This window comes from Sceloporus occidentalis, unplaced genomic scaffold (genome assembly GCF_023333645.1).
Source record: "Sceloporus occidentalis isolate IW3139 unplaced genomic scaffold, rSceOcc1.0.p SCAF_55, whole genome shotgun sequence".
NCBI classification, from domain to species: domain Eukaryota; kingdom Metazoa; phylum Chordata; class Lepidosauria; order Squamata; family Phrynosomatidae; genus Sceloporus; species Sceloporus occidentalis.
In genome coordinates this window covers 4,375,808-4,391,246 of record NW_028317035.1, presented here as the reverse complement: position 1 = coordinate 4,391,246, position 15,439 = coordinate 4,375,808, and the positions used below count along the sequence as shown (strand labels likewise).

The window sequence follows — 15,439 nt, the reverse complement described above, 5'->3', positions numbered from 1 at the left end:
TAAAAAGGAAGGCTGAATGGTATATGCAATATTTTTATGATCAAAAGACAGACATACTTCTATAATTCACCGCTGAGAAACCACTTTGGATTGAAGAAATTTGCTGTTTCTCTTAAAAACAAAACCTGGACAATCATGTAGCTGAATGCACATTCAAGTTTTTTTTTTATCCCACAAGTCTTTACACATACCACTCTTTTCTAGAAATAACAGAACCATCCATGTGCGATACCAGGTCACCTTCATTGTCATTACAATGGTTTTTCTTGTATTGTGATATTATAGGTATGTTTTTATCAATGTATGTATTCATAGGTTGGTGAAACTGTTCTTGATATCGGTTATACGCATCAATGTTAAAATCAGAATTCTGATCATGCATGTATTCATTATAGATATGATTGTTTGTTTCAAGGTTGACTTCCTTTTTCAAATTTTCGCTAAAAGGGTTTACATCTTCATGTTGAAGAACATCAATCTGTGACTCTTTCTGCATATCTGATGGAGGGATGTAGCTCTTCGTGAAGTAGTCACCACGAAATGTAAATTTGCGCCTATAATAGATAACTCCACATAACACAATCAGAAGAATCAGGAAAAGACTCCCTCCAACTACACTTCCAACAAATGTTCCAACATTCCCATCCTGTATTGTTGCCATGGTTGATTCTGGAAAATTAAGCATTTTATAAGTTGCCTCTAAGTCTATGACGTCAAAAGCTGACTTGGTTGGTGGAATTGTAGGAAGTAAAGTGGTAACAGGGGGAGCATCTAATGGAAGAAGAAAAAAAGAAAACAAGCTGGTTACCAATTATGTGATCAAACATTTCAAGGCTTAAATAATTGCTTTGAAAGAACAATGGAACAACTTACCAGTGGTAATTAACAAAAAGCAATCATCTGCACAAGGATTCACACTATATGGTTTATATGTAATTAGATCAAACTGTACCCCTATATGTGTTATCCACAGAACAAAACCTTTAAGGTGTGTCTTAAGGGAATACTGTATTGCTTACACATGGTTTTATGTATTACAATGGCATCTCTTCATGAATCCATTGGGTCTATTCACTAAAGCAATAACTGTAAGAAAAGTTTCCATGATAGTTGACGAAGGGTGCGTCGAATAACGAACATACGAACACGACGGCGGCAAAACGTACACGAAGATACACAACACAAAGAATCTTCGTGGCGAGCAATAGGCTCACTCACACAGCCCTTTAACTCCTGGTGCCGCAACCTAGCCTGGGGCCTGCTCCAAGAGTTAAAGATCCGTACAAGCGACTTTATTGGTCGTTCGTACAAACATTTAACTCTCGGAGCGGGGAGAGCAGTAGTCTCTGCTGGCCAAGTTGCGGCACCAGGATTTTAAAAGTCTGTACGAGCGACTCTATTGGTCGCCAGCATGGGGCCTGTCTGCAATCAACCAATGAAGTACAGGTGTGAACACAGGAAAGAGTGAATATTCTCGGAATACCAAGATTCCTCCCCCGCAAAGACGATTAACTAAGCCCAGCTTTCATTTTTTGTTCAGTGTCTGTGCAATAGTTTTAAAATTATTTACTAGAGTGAAAACATTAAAATTTCTCCTTTACTGAAGACTAGAGGGTATGTACAAATCACTAAATTTGTATTACATTTTCTAAATTGCATACATGAATATAATACTTTAGCAGATGTACATTGTTTTTAATATTCTTTTGCATTCAACTCACCTACAATAGTGATGATCTTTTGGCCGCTTTTCTGACCAAGGTTATTGGCCACTTTGCAAATATATATTCCAGAAAAATTGTGAGTAAGTGGGTATGTAAAATGCAACGTATTGTTAAGAGACAATAACCCCTCGGGCCAATATCCATCTGACCTGTATTAACATAAGGCAATGTTAAAAAAATGGTATTAATACCACAAAGGGTTTGGGGAGAACATGTACATGTTCAGTATGTTGTCAAACAGGAAATAATTTGGGTTAACACATGCACTGCTGTATACAAATAAAATCAGCATTACAGACACTATATTTTCCGTATTCAAGCTATTAATGCTGTTAAATCACTGGAACACGTCACGTTATAAAACATAACTGAATCTTTATACTGACGACTCAGACGCTGTGGACTGTAAATGGTGAAAATAAAACTGTCTTTACCATTGCAGGAGCTTCAGCTATTCTCTGTCATTTAATAGGGATATTTGTAGTGTGCTGATGCAGAAAGGGTTAAACCAGATAATATATAAATGCTGGCTAGGATGTGTGGATTTGGTTTGCTGAAGTAAGCAAATGCTAGGTAACTTTCTGGCTTGGCACTTCATCATAAATAGGACTGCCCAGGGATTAAGATTACAACCAAGCAGGATTTTTTTCCCCCAACAAGTGTTACTGTGGGTTCTTGGTGTTGAGATAGCATACAGACAATGTAAGGGAGCATGATAAAATCCTAATAGTAAAAAGATAAATTACAGTCATAGGTGTACACATAACAATTAAGGGTGGGGTACAGGTGATGGAAAATCTCTACGCCTAAAAATAGAGTAGCAGAGGCATTATCAAACACTAGTCTACACCATCCAGACAAGGCAGAAGGACTTGTTTTTTCCTCAGAAATCTTGAAGTGCTGCCATAACTGCAAATTATGTTAATAATGATCATCTTTGGCAGTACGAGTAGCACCTCACCATAACTTTTATGTTATGTTTTTTTCTTGTATTGCTCTTAGCCTCAAGTAGTAAGCCAGTATTATCACAACTTCATGAAGGGTTGAACTTGATGGACCTAGGTCTTTTTTTTCAACCTTATTTACTATGTAACTATGCTGATGATTCCCATAAAGGACCAAACAGCTGTCCATGAGCAGTGATCTGTCTTCTGCACCTCTGTCTCAGTTTTTGTTTAAAGGCTGTTTACTACAGAGGACATTTGCTCCAAGAGGTCCATATATAAAGTGGATATAGAGGCAAAAAGTGAACATTAACCTTTTGTGGAACACCTACCCAGAATCCCTTGCAGTTGCGGCAGCACTGCAAGATTTCTGAGTAAAAAAACCAAACGTCTAGGTGGTGTAGACTAATGCTTAATAATGCCTCTGCTACCCCCTTAAGTCATATAAGTAGAAGAAATTAAAGTGAACTGATCTAACTAAAGAACATTTGGCACAAGATGTATCATGGTCACAGGAAGGGCATATGGAGAATTTAGCCTTCTGACATGGGCTTTAAGGGCTACAAATGTACTTAAATAAATGTACAAAGGCAAATGGTAGTTCCTGTTTGTAAAAAATCTGACAGCTTGATAGTATCTGTAAAAATAAACCTGTAGCATTTGTTTAGAGTGTCTTCTGTAAATTAGTCATTAGAATGTAACAACGCCTTTGTCTAGAAATTAACCGACAGCCGAATAATAGATGTTATTACACCAATTGATGGTACTCATTTTTCTACCTCAGGTGAGGTAAACGGGCCCCCTTTTTGTACCAGGTCTTGGTCTTACGTAGCACCAGGTACTGCTGAAGACACTGGTCAGAAAGATCTATACCCCCATGTTCCTGTTGTATTCAGTGATGCACTGAGGCTTGAGCACCTGTGCATCACCTTCCCCACATACACTGACAGGTACCACCTCCTCATTGTGTATAGTGGAGAGGATATACACATCCTTCCTGTCAATGTACCTGAGGGCCAGCAGCTCATTACTGCACAGAGCACACGCCTCTGCTTGGGGTAGGTGAAGGTCTTGGGAAAACCGTTCCGGGTTTTCCTAACAGGGCCACATGCTGGGGTCTGTGTCAAAAATAAAAAATGAAATACACCAGCCCAGAGTTAATAGTTATCCACCCAGAGGTGGTAGCCCTTATTCAAATAGGAGGACAGCAGGTCCCACACTATCTTCCCACAGATTGTGGGCCGCCAGGGGGATCAAGGTGTCCTTCCCTTCATGACTTGCTCTCGCAAAGTTTAAATAACTTCACACTAGGGCTGCAACTTACGATTATTTTCATAATCGATTAGTTGGCCGTTAATCGATTAATCGGATTAAAAAAATAAATGTAAATTTTTCATTTATTTAAAATAATTGTATTTAACATCATTTGTTTATTAAAACAGCAGAATAAAAAAAAACTTTGATAAAATGCATTTCTTGTCTTTATTTCCCACCAGCCCCCCCAATTTATCCACATTTGAGCCCAGGCTTGCCACGCTGCCTCCCACATACACCACTCCACGCTGCCTCCCACATACGCCACTCCACGCTGTCTCCCACATACGCCACTCCACGCTGCCTCCCACATACGCCACTCCACGCTGCCTCCCACATATGCCACGCTGCCTCCCTAAACACCCCATTAAACCATAACTGCCCCTAAATTAACCCCAACCTCTCCTAACTTTCAGCAGCCCAAATATTAATTTTATACCTACAGTTAGATGAGTGTCACAGCCATGTGGTTCTGGAGAAGGAAGGGGGCGGGGCCAGTTGTCACAGTGATTACAGGGAGGGACTGGTAAGTAGGAGCTGCTGCTGTGAGTCACTGAAACGGATTATATAATGAATGGTATTTTTCAGAGCGTTTGCTCTGAAAATAGCCTCATTTTATAATCGATAAAAATCGATTCAACTAATCGATAATGAAATGTGTTGGCAACGATTTTCATTATCGATTTTATCGATTAGTTGTTGCAGCCCTACTTCACACCATACCGTGAGCACTTGGACGGGACATACTGTTTGAAGTGCAGTCTACCTTGAACAGAACCAGACACTCATCTATGGAAACATTTTTATCTGGGGTATAAATTTCAGGGAATTTACTACGAGAAAAATATGGGCCTCAATTTACATAAACTGTCAAATTGGGGATGCTCTCTACAGGGCCCTGGGAAAAAAAACATTTTAGGAGCTCCAAGTACCTGTTCCGGTTGATTATTTGGGGAAAAACAGGGGTGGATAAGATCGGATCTGTGCTCCAATATGAACAAATAGTGGGCCTTTTTTTTTTTTTTTTTTTTTTTTATAATGCCCATCATAAGGGTCATGGTCCAAAATATGTTTAAGTTCAATGGGGTCAACAGTGGGGTACCAGGTCTGGCTTTTGCCCCCCCTTGGTCAGCTGCCTGACACTGGGCTGCATAAATGTTTGTTTGAGCTGCTAGCAGCTCAAAAATGGCTCACTGGCATCAATGGCACATCTGATACCAGGAGTCTCAATGAATGCAGGGATTACTGGGTCAGGAGTAGAATTGTGCGCATGCAAAGTAGCACCGACAGTGTGAGTGACATGCTACCTCCCAAGCTCAATCCCCCAAAACCCCAAAGGTTTAAGTTGGGAGGTATGTCAAATAGGCACTTCAAGCAAGCTTATTGTACTTGATCTAGGAGCCCAGGAGATGACAGATTGCTTTTTTTTTTTTTTTTTGCAGTATGAAAGACCTTCATCAAAACCTATCTTTGCTCTTAATTTACCATCTACCAGACTGGAGTGTCTCATTAAGCATTTGATATTATGTTCTTTATGTTCTTATATCTTTTACCAGAGTAAACATTCTTTATACAGTAACTGAGTTTATTAAAGCTGGTTTCAAATACAGTTTGTTTTGGAGATACTTGATTAAACAGGGTAATTTTACTACCTATCCTGTAGACATCTCCCTTCTCCTAAGCTGCCATCAAAAGCATAAATAATCATGGTAATATCATCAAAATGTACTGAAATTTACAACAGAGGCTTTCAGTAAGTGTAAAAATATATCAAACATTGATTTTTTTAAGGCTTTCAAGGCCTTTTTTTTTTTTATATATACCTGCTCCATTTTATTTCCATGGGGGGTGGATTAGCATCAGCATTACACTTAATGTTGACATTTGTTCTGCCAACAAACCAATTTCCATCGTAACCGGTTACTGAAACTTCAGGCGCATCTGTGGTCATAAGCAAAAAAAACCCAATTAAATGAATCAAGTTAAATATAAAACAAAATATAAAAAGATATGCATGTTATATAGTAATACAACAGAAATCGTTCATCATTTAAACAAGTACAAAGTGGTACACTTACAGTAGTATGAAAAATAAGGTATACCTTATACCTCTCCCTTTTTCACCCTCATATCCATTTGTCCTAAGATCTTTAATCCTACACACATCCCACCTTCTGCCACTCACAAAGTACGCCCCAAGCCGACATTACATAATGTGTAGACTTTCACCTTCTTTGAATTCTATAGTTTTACATATCAGGACATAACAATCAGCAAACAACACGACATATTACACCATTTCATGATTTATTCAAGAAAAAAAAAATCCAAAAGGACAACCTTCTTGTATTTATTCAGAAATGTATACCACTAAACCAGGTGAAGGATAACACTCATTTATTCAATAATCAAAGCCAGGCAGGCAGTCCCTCTTTTTCATGAGTTTGACTCAATCAAGGAAAAAAAAAAAAAAATCTACCATGAGGTGGCAGCATTCCCTGAGGAATGGAGGTGCATGAATATCTACATGAATGACATGAATCTACATGAATGACACAAGTATTGGTCTTCACAGCATTTGCTGCTTCAGTGTTTCTAGATATTTTTGTGAGATTTTACTATGGTGTACTGAAGTATAATTACAAGCCAAAGGCTTTTATTGACAATTACATTAAGTTTATGCAAAGATTCTGGGCCATATCCTGACTGATGGCAGCCTATTCTTGCATAATCAATGCTTGGAGTTTCAGAATTTGTGGGTTTTTTTGTTTGTCTACCTGCTTTTTGAGGATTGAGCACAGGTTATTAAGGTCTGGGGAGTTTCCTGGCCATGGACCCAAAATTTCAAAGTTTTGTTCCCCAAGCTACTTTTGCCTTATGGCAAGGTGCTCCATTATGCTGGGAAAGGCATTGTTTGTCACCAAACTGTTCTTGGACGGTTGGGAGAAGTTGCTTTTTTAGGATGTGTACCATATTCCTTATTTTTAGGCAAAATTGTGAGTGAGCCCACTCCCTTGGCTGAGAAACAACCCCACACAAGAATGGTCTCAGGATGCTTTACTGTTGGCATGACACAGAACTGATGGTAGCGCTCCCCTTGTCTTCTCCGGATAAGCCTTTTTTCCGGATTCCCCAAACAATCGGACAGGGGATTCATCAGAGAAAATGACTTTACCCCAGTCCTCAGAAGTTCAATCACCGTACCTTTTGCAGAATATCAGTCTGTCCCTGATGTTTTTCCTGGAGAGAATTGGCTTCTTTGTTGCCCTTCTTGACACTAGGCCATCCTCCAAAAGTCTTCGCCTCACTATGCGTGCAGATGCACTCACACCCACCTGCTGCCATTCTTGAGCAAGCTCTGCACTGGTGGCCCCCGATCCCGCAGCTGAATCAACTTTAGGAGATGCTCCTAGCGCTTGCTGGACTTTCTTGGGCACCCTGACGCATTCTCTCTACTTGAAGTTCTTGATGATCCAATAAATGGTTGATTTAGGTGCAATATTGTTGCCCTCTTTGTGCAAAGCAATCATGACAGCACGGGTTTCCTTGCAGGTAACCATGGAACATAGGAAGAACAATGATTTCAAGCACCACCCTCCTTTTATAGCTTCCACTCTGTTATTCTACCTCAATCAGTATAACAGAGCGATCGTCAGCCTTGGTCTTTTTGGGGCAGGGCTGAAATGCAGTGGAAATGTTTGCTTTGGGATTAAGTTTATTTTCATGGCAAAGAGGGACTTGGCAATTTTCATGTACTCCAGAGTGCAATCAATTGCAATCATCTAAACTTAGGCAGCAGGCTTTGTGAAAATTAATATTTGTGTCATTCTCAAAACGTCCCCTCCCCACAGCTACTACAGTTAACCAAGACACTCTATATATATGTCCACATTCTCCTCATTTCTCCCATGCTGCACTTTGTTTCTGGAATTCCCTACTCTGTTGTCACACTCTCCTCTAAACTTTCTTACTTTACATACTCGGTAAAAAGCAACCTGTTCCGAGACACACAAAATCCTCAATAACAAAAAATGTGCTTCCTTGAAAAAAAAACGTTTGTCTCCAGGTCAAGGTCTTCAGGTCACTGACCTAAGCCTGTAGGCTTCACTACAAAACAAATCAAACATCCAAGCAGTCCCTTACCTTGTGTTGTGTATATTGCTCAATATATAAAAACCATATCCTATTTAAAGAATGTATCTGTTTTAATTACTTGGCATATATAGATGTATCATAACAGACTGTGGGTGCAATATAAAATGTCTCACATATCCATAAGCTGCCCAATGGAAGGTATGTAAGGAATGCTGCTATCTCATGTCTCTAAACCAACATTAATATACAAAGACTTGCTTGCAAAACACCTGTTGGCTGTAGCCAAGTGTCATAATCCTCTATACTGGAAAAACAATACCCCACTAATAAAGACTGGATACAAAAGCCTTACCAAAAAAGTCTTCTGTACCAGCAGGGATCTCCTCTTGTTTCGGTATGTCAAATTGTTCTGTTATGTACTATTTGTTATGTCCTGTTCATCCAAGCTTTGTGTTATATTATGGTGCAATATAAAGCAATAACTAATAATAATTTACTGAGATTTGAGCATTAGAAATGGGGAAACTCCCCCTTCTCCTTCACCTCCAAACTGAACAGGCAACTCTCCCCCTTACACTGTTGTTGAATATCACAGAGGATGACAGCTGCTGCATCTTCTAGGTCAGTTAAGTATTTTTTTGTTTTTGAAAAATATTTTAAAGTACTTTACAAGCATTCTTCTTAAATGAGGTGTCAGGAACCGCAAAAAGTCCCTTCAATGCTTGATGTAAAATAGAAAAACCCTACTCAGATATATACGGATACAAACAGCTAAAATATTTCAGTTGGTAGGCTTGTTACCAAATTGACTTGCATAATTTATAAGATAACTTTGCTCGACAAACTGTCCCTATGCATAACAAAAAAAAGTATATTGTTAGTGCAACAGAAATTTGTTTTTATCCATATATCTCCAGGCAAATGAAATATAACAAACATTAATCAGGGATACTCACATTGTATATCCAAAGTAAATGGATACCTAAATTCATTCTCTAGGGTGGGATGCTTTACCACACAGGTTATATTTCTTCTTTTGACAAACTTGGTTGGAACCAGCCTATACTGGCTCACGACAGTTGTCGTTTTGTTTGCATGAGACACAGCACTTGTTTGCATTCGGCCAAATGACTCTTCCCAGTATACTTCAGCAGCAGGCTTTCCAGTTGCAGCTGTGCATGAAGCGGCTACAGTTTCATTGCCTCCATCCACCAAGGGGTCTGGTCCCTTTGTTATACTCACAGTTGGCTCAACTTTAAAAAGAAAACAAAAATATTTTAAGGATACCACTGAAAAAGTGATGACTTTTACATATGGGTTATTTACTTGTGCTGACATTTACTGCTCTCTTTTTCTAGTGCAGTTTAAATTACGGACATAGGTGAAAGGTCAAAACATTAAAATTCGTATCTCACAGACAGCATGATCACCAAATCCCATACAAAATACACAAATCATACACTTGCAAAATGTTGTGAGAAAATAAAAATACGAGGCTGCTCAAAGTAAAAAAAAAAACAACAAAAAAAAAAAAACTTCACTCTTTTACCTTGCAAAATTATTTTATTTACATTGAATTATATTATTTGTTGCCATACAACCAGGAATTAAAATGGATTTTTATTTGGATTTCATGTAACGGACATACACAAAAGAGTCCAAATTGGTGAAGTGAATTGGTGAACTTTTTCTAAAAAAATAAACAGAAAATTGGTGCGTGCATATGTATTTGCTATGAATCCCCTAAATAAGATCTGGTGAAACTACCTTCAGAAGTCACAATCAGTTAAATAAAGTCCACCTGTGTGCAATCTAAGTGTCACATGGTCGGTCACATTATTTTTGGGCCATCAAGGAAAAGCTGTCTGGTGCAACACCTCTCATTACCCCGAAAGCACCATCCTCATATTGAGGCATGGTGGTGCGCAGCATCATGCTGTGGGGATGTTTTTCGCCCCAGAACTGGGAAACTGTTCAGGATTGAGGAAATGATGGATGGCTCTAAAGTAGTATTGACTTTGGGGGGGTTGAATACTTATACACGCTCAAGTTTTATGTTTTTTCTTGTTTGTTTCACAATAAAAAATAAATATTTTACATCACAATTTTCATGTTTACCACAGAAAGACATACCAACTAATAGGAAAACAGTCCCAAAAGGATTCAGCACCTTGGTGACTAACCAATACCTTTAGAGCCGACTTCATTTGGAAATACGGATAAAAAAACCCCCAAAGAAAATCAGAACACAGGGTGGTTTGAATGAGTTATTGCATCAGTTCTGGTTAACGTTTAGAGATAAATTGCAAGGCCAAGGCACCATGATAGAATCAACAGAAGTAGGGGCTGGAGATGACATACGCAAGACCAGAACACAGGCTGACATCATTTGGAAAAATGAGCCTGCATCACAGGCTCAGATTGAGCTTTTTTGAATGTAACCATAGCAGGCGAAACATTATACAAATAAGAGCTTCCCCATGGGGAATAGTTGTGCTCAAAAGTTGCATACCCTGGCAGAAATTGTGAAATGTTGGTATTGATTTTGAAAATATGACTGATCCTGCATAAAACAGTCTTTTATTTAAAAGATAGTGATCATATGAAGCCATTTATTATCACACAGTTGTTTGGCTCCTTTTTAAATCATGATGATAACCCAAATGGCCCTGATCAAAAGTTTAAATACCCTTAAATGTTTGCCCTTGTTACAGACACACAAGGTGACACGCACAGGTTAAAATGCAATAAAAGGTTAATTTCCCACACCTGGGGATTTTGAAATTGCAATTAGCGTCTATGTATAAATAGTCAATGAGTTTGTTAGCTCTCACCTGAGCAGGCTAGATGCTGAGCCATGGGGAGCAGAAAAAACTGTCAAAAGACCTGCGTAACAAGGTAAAGATGCAAAAGGATATAAAAAGATATCCAAAGCCTTGAAAATGCCACTCAGTACGGTTCCATCACTTATTAAGAAGTAGAAAATCTTGATACCAAGCCAAGGTCAGGTAGACCAAGAAATATTTTAGCCACAATTGCCAGAAGAATTTTTCGGGATACAAAGAAAAACCCACAGGTAACCTGTCGGAAATATAGACTGTTCTGGAAAAAGACGGTGTGGTTGTTTCAAGGAGCACAATACAACGATACTTTAACAGAAACGAGCTGCACTGTCGAGTTGCCAGAAAGAAGCCTTTACTGTGCCAATGCCACAAAAAAGGCCTGGTTACCATATGGCTGACAACCCCTTCACATGCATCACAGCATCTGGCACACCGTAATTTGGCGTGACAAGACCAAAATAAAGCTTTATGGTCACAACCAAAAGCGCTATGTTTGGAGAGAGGTCAACAAGGCCTGTAGCGAAAAGAATACCATCCCCGCTGTGAAGCATGGTGGTGGCGGGGATGAGCTCTCTTGTGAAATCTGATGGCAAGATGAATGCTGCATGTTATCAGAAAATACTGGCAGACAATTTGCATTGTCGCTCTTGGACTTTCCAGCACAATGACCCTAAGGCCAAGTTGACCCACCAGTGTTTACAACACAAAAAGGCGAAGGTTCTGGAGTGGCCATCACAGTCTCCTGACCTTAATATCATCAAGCCACTCTGGGGAGATCTCAAGCCTGTGGTTCATGCAAAACAACCAAAGACCGTGCAAGGCCTGGAGGCATTTTGTCATGACGAATGGGCAGCCGTACTACCTGAAAGAATGTAGGGCCTCGTAGACAAAATTACAAAAGACTGCACGCTGTCATTGATGCTAAAAAGGACAATACACATTTCATTTTTCTCTTTCTTGCCATGTTTTGTTTTATGATTGTGCCATTCTGTTATAACCTACAGTTGAATCTTAAGTCTCATATGAAATAAAAGAAATGTGCTTTGCCTGCTCACTCATGTTTTCTTTAAAAACAGTACAGATGTTACCAATTCTCCAAGGGCATGCAAACTTTTGAGCATAACTGTAAGCTAAATAGAATCTTAGATTAGGGCAGGGCTATAGATATAGCCTGTTTAGATTTTGTTGAGGTATTCGATACATTACATTCGGTATAATTGCAGGCCAGTATTTGTACCCAGATTGAGTATACCTTGTTAACCTTATTTGCATGTGCCTACCCAGAATCCCTTGTGGTTGTGAAAGCACCATGAGATTTCTGAGGGGAGAAAAAGCCTTCTGGCTTGTCTGGTGTCTGTAGATGAGTGTTTAATAATACTTCTACAACCCCTTAAATTTAAGTGGAAGGGTTTCCATCACCTTTTACCCACCATAATTTATGTAATGGTACCCGGATTGAAAAAGATAGGGGGGGCATGGGATTAACATAAATGGAACTTCATTATGTAGTAGCAGTTAAAATGCAGGATACCGCAGGGCTGCATTTAATCACTTTTTTCATTCAGGTAATGGGGTGGATGATAATGTAACTTGTATTTTTGCAAATGCCACCAAATTGTGTAGAATCATAAACTGAAATTAAATCATGTCATTCACTTTTGAAGAGTAGTATCATACTTTATAAACAATAAAAGTCATCACCCGTAAAACCAAACAAATTACTAGCATGCATTAACCTCTTCAATCCCAGGGGTTTTTGCGCTGTCGGTTCAAGAGAATTTAGAATGAGAAATTTAGTAAAAGCTAGCGAAAATTAGAAAAACATTTTTTCCTCTGAATCCTCACAAAATTAGGTAAAGTAATGGAAAATCACCTCCAAGTTTATCAATTCAGGTGTCCCGATTTCAGAAATACCTAATTTATATAGATTTTCCATACTTTCTCAGCACTTATAGGGAACATACTATAAGGTGTACATTATTCGTAGAATTTTTATGATTATGGCTTAACGGGTTTGGGGGTTGTGAACGGGGGCAGGAGGGTTATACTGGCTAGATGTTGTGTTAGGGCATAATTTTTTATATATATATTTTTTCCTTTATTTTATTTTTAGTATTTACTTTTAAAAAATGGTTAGAGGTCCTCTTAGGGCCAGTGATGCCGACTTTATTTATTTTTTTAAAATTTTTTATTGTATTTTAGTGATTTTTTATTTTTTAAAACATTTTTAAATCACTAACCTTTTTTTTCTCCGTTTCGTTTTTCAGCATGGGAGGAGGGTGAGAAACCCCGTCCGACCTCCCTGCACCGATCACACTGTGATCTCTATGCAAGTTCCCACAGACTTGCATAGAGATCACAGTGTCTGTGCCTCATCGGAGCGAATGGACATCCCAGGAGGGTCTGGACAGACCCTGCAGGGGATATCTTGTCCTCCAATGACCTTCCGGGTGACATCAGCAGTGATGCAACCTGGAAGGGAATGCCCGATCAGCATTTAAAAATTTAACAGTTTCCCAGCTTCCGCACCAGAAGCTGTTACATCAGATCGGGCAGCAGAAAGCCGGCAACGGCTCTCAGGGGGAGTCCAGGCTGTCAAACAAGAAGGGCAGAACGTACCGGTACGTCCACAGGGGATTCTTGGGATGTGTTTTTTGGACGTACCGGTACGTCCATAGGGGACTGAAGGGGGTTAAAAGGCACAAGAGCGGAGGATGTAATTATACCTGTATAGAAGGCATGATTTAGGTGCAGCTTAATGGCCATAAGCTAAAAGAATGTGCGCTACATAAACCAGCTTGGGTCTATTCACTAAAGGGAGAGTTTGGGTTTTAACACCTTCACTCTACTATACACTGTGTACAGCTGATGCCATCAAATGTCTACTGTCAGACACTTGGATTGCTGAATCAGCTTTCTCATGCATTATACAGGGCCAGGTCAACTCTTCTTGCTGGAAAAACCTGGCATTGCTGGCCATCCACAGTGAATACTGAAGGGAGTTGAAAGCACATTTCTGCAGACCAGACTCTCCATCTGACTCTCCCTTTTAGTAAATAGAGCCCACTTTGACACTAAATGCTAAACATTCTTTGCTGTTGAGCAAAATTTGTTGCAAATTTTCTTTTAAGTACTGTTTTTTCTTAGAAGTAGTACCCAAGGAAGAAAGAATATTCTCTGCCAACTTTGGCCAAAGCGTACAAAAACGTACCTACAAAAAAAGAACAGCTCATACAAAACTAATAGTGAGACCATTTATACTCTGAAGAGTGAAAGAGAAATTGTCACTATCACACCCTGCACCGTAACTACATACAATTTACTGAAACAGTGGCAGTATTATCTACTCAATCTTTTTTCAAAAGCAGTCAGCAACTTAACAGGGCAGGGGTAAGTTATGTGCAAACACAAAGATAATGTTTAATTCATATATGTTATTTTGATCTCTAAACACTATTACATAGATTTATGTATTGCATGTACCTGTGAAATTGAGGATTTGGGATAGTGACAGATATGCTTTAAGATGCTGCCATTTTTACTTGTTTCTGTTATGTCACAAGTGTATCTAGCATCCGCCTAGGCCAGGGGCGTCCTAGGTGCGGCCCGCGTGAGATCGGCAGCCAGGATCACAAGAGCCCTGCTGCTTACTTGTGGGAGGGTCTATTCTCTGCTCTGCCTCCTCTGTGGGGAGAACGAGGGAGGCGGCGCCCCCTGCTGAAGTCTGTGAGCGGCATCGAGAGCTGTAGAGCAGGTAAGGGGGTGGGGGAGGGTGTTTGAATGAGTATGTCTAATTGAGGGAATTAATCTGTGAATGAATTAATTTGTGTGTGTGTGTGATAGCATGGATGTGTAAGTGCTGGAACCTAGGCATGATGGGACTGTGATTGCTATTAGTTAGCAATCACACTCCTATCATGCCAAGTCATATTGCTATTTGAATTTTCATTTTGGTGCATCCCTAGAATAAATAGAACTATTTCATTTTTAATTATCCTGAATTTGTAGTCACAAATTTCTAAGCTTGATTTTCTAGGCCCAGAAATCAGTGAGAGGAAAAGTAAAGGTTTTGTGTCATTTACTTTATTTTAATCTGCATATTTTATTAAAGGCCATATTTTCTCACAGTGAAAAATGTGTGGCCCGCGCACGTATACAATTCTGATGAAGTGGCCCACTTCAGAAAAAACTTGGACACCCCTGCCATAGTCCCATGTTTAGTGACAAGGATGCCTATGGAAACTGGGGACAGAGTTAATAAATGGGGTTAATTAATAGTATGTACTGGTGCTTTTTAGTGTGGGAAAAGTGCTGGGGCAAAGCGTGAGTGCTGGGGCAAAGCAAAAGTCCTGGCTCCTAACTTTTTTTAGCTGGCTCCTAGATTTAAAAAAGTTTGTCAAGCCCTGCTTTATACCATATCTCCCTTTTTCATCCTCCTATCCATTTGTCTTATGATCTCACATCCGACAAACATCTTACCTTCTGCCACTTACAAGGTACCCCCAACATGACATGACTC

At 39.4% G+C, this 15,439-nt stretch overlaps 1 protein-coding gene across 1 annotated transcript in view; it reads right to left on the bottom strand.

Annotated features, from left to right (window-relative positions):
• Positions 1–181: 181 nt before the first annotated feature.
• Positions 182–15,439, bottom strand: part of LOC149287953 (nectin-3-like) — a 32,079-nt gene continuing 16,821 nt past the window's right edge. The window contains exons 3-6 of the mRNA XM_089492294.1: positions 9,034–9,330; positions 5,806–5,923; positions 1,722–1,873; positions 182–771 (exon numbers count right to left, since the gene is read on the bottom strand). Of these exons, the coding sequence (XP_089348420.1) occupies positions 182–771; positions 1,722–1,873; positions 5,806–5,923; positions 9,034–9,330 (1,157 nt within the window). The remainder of the gene's footprint in view (positions 772–1,721; positions 1,874–5,805; positions 5,924–9,033; positions 9,331–15,439) is intronic.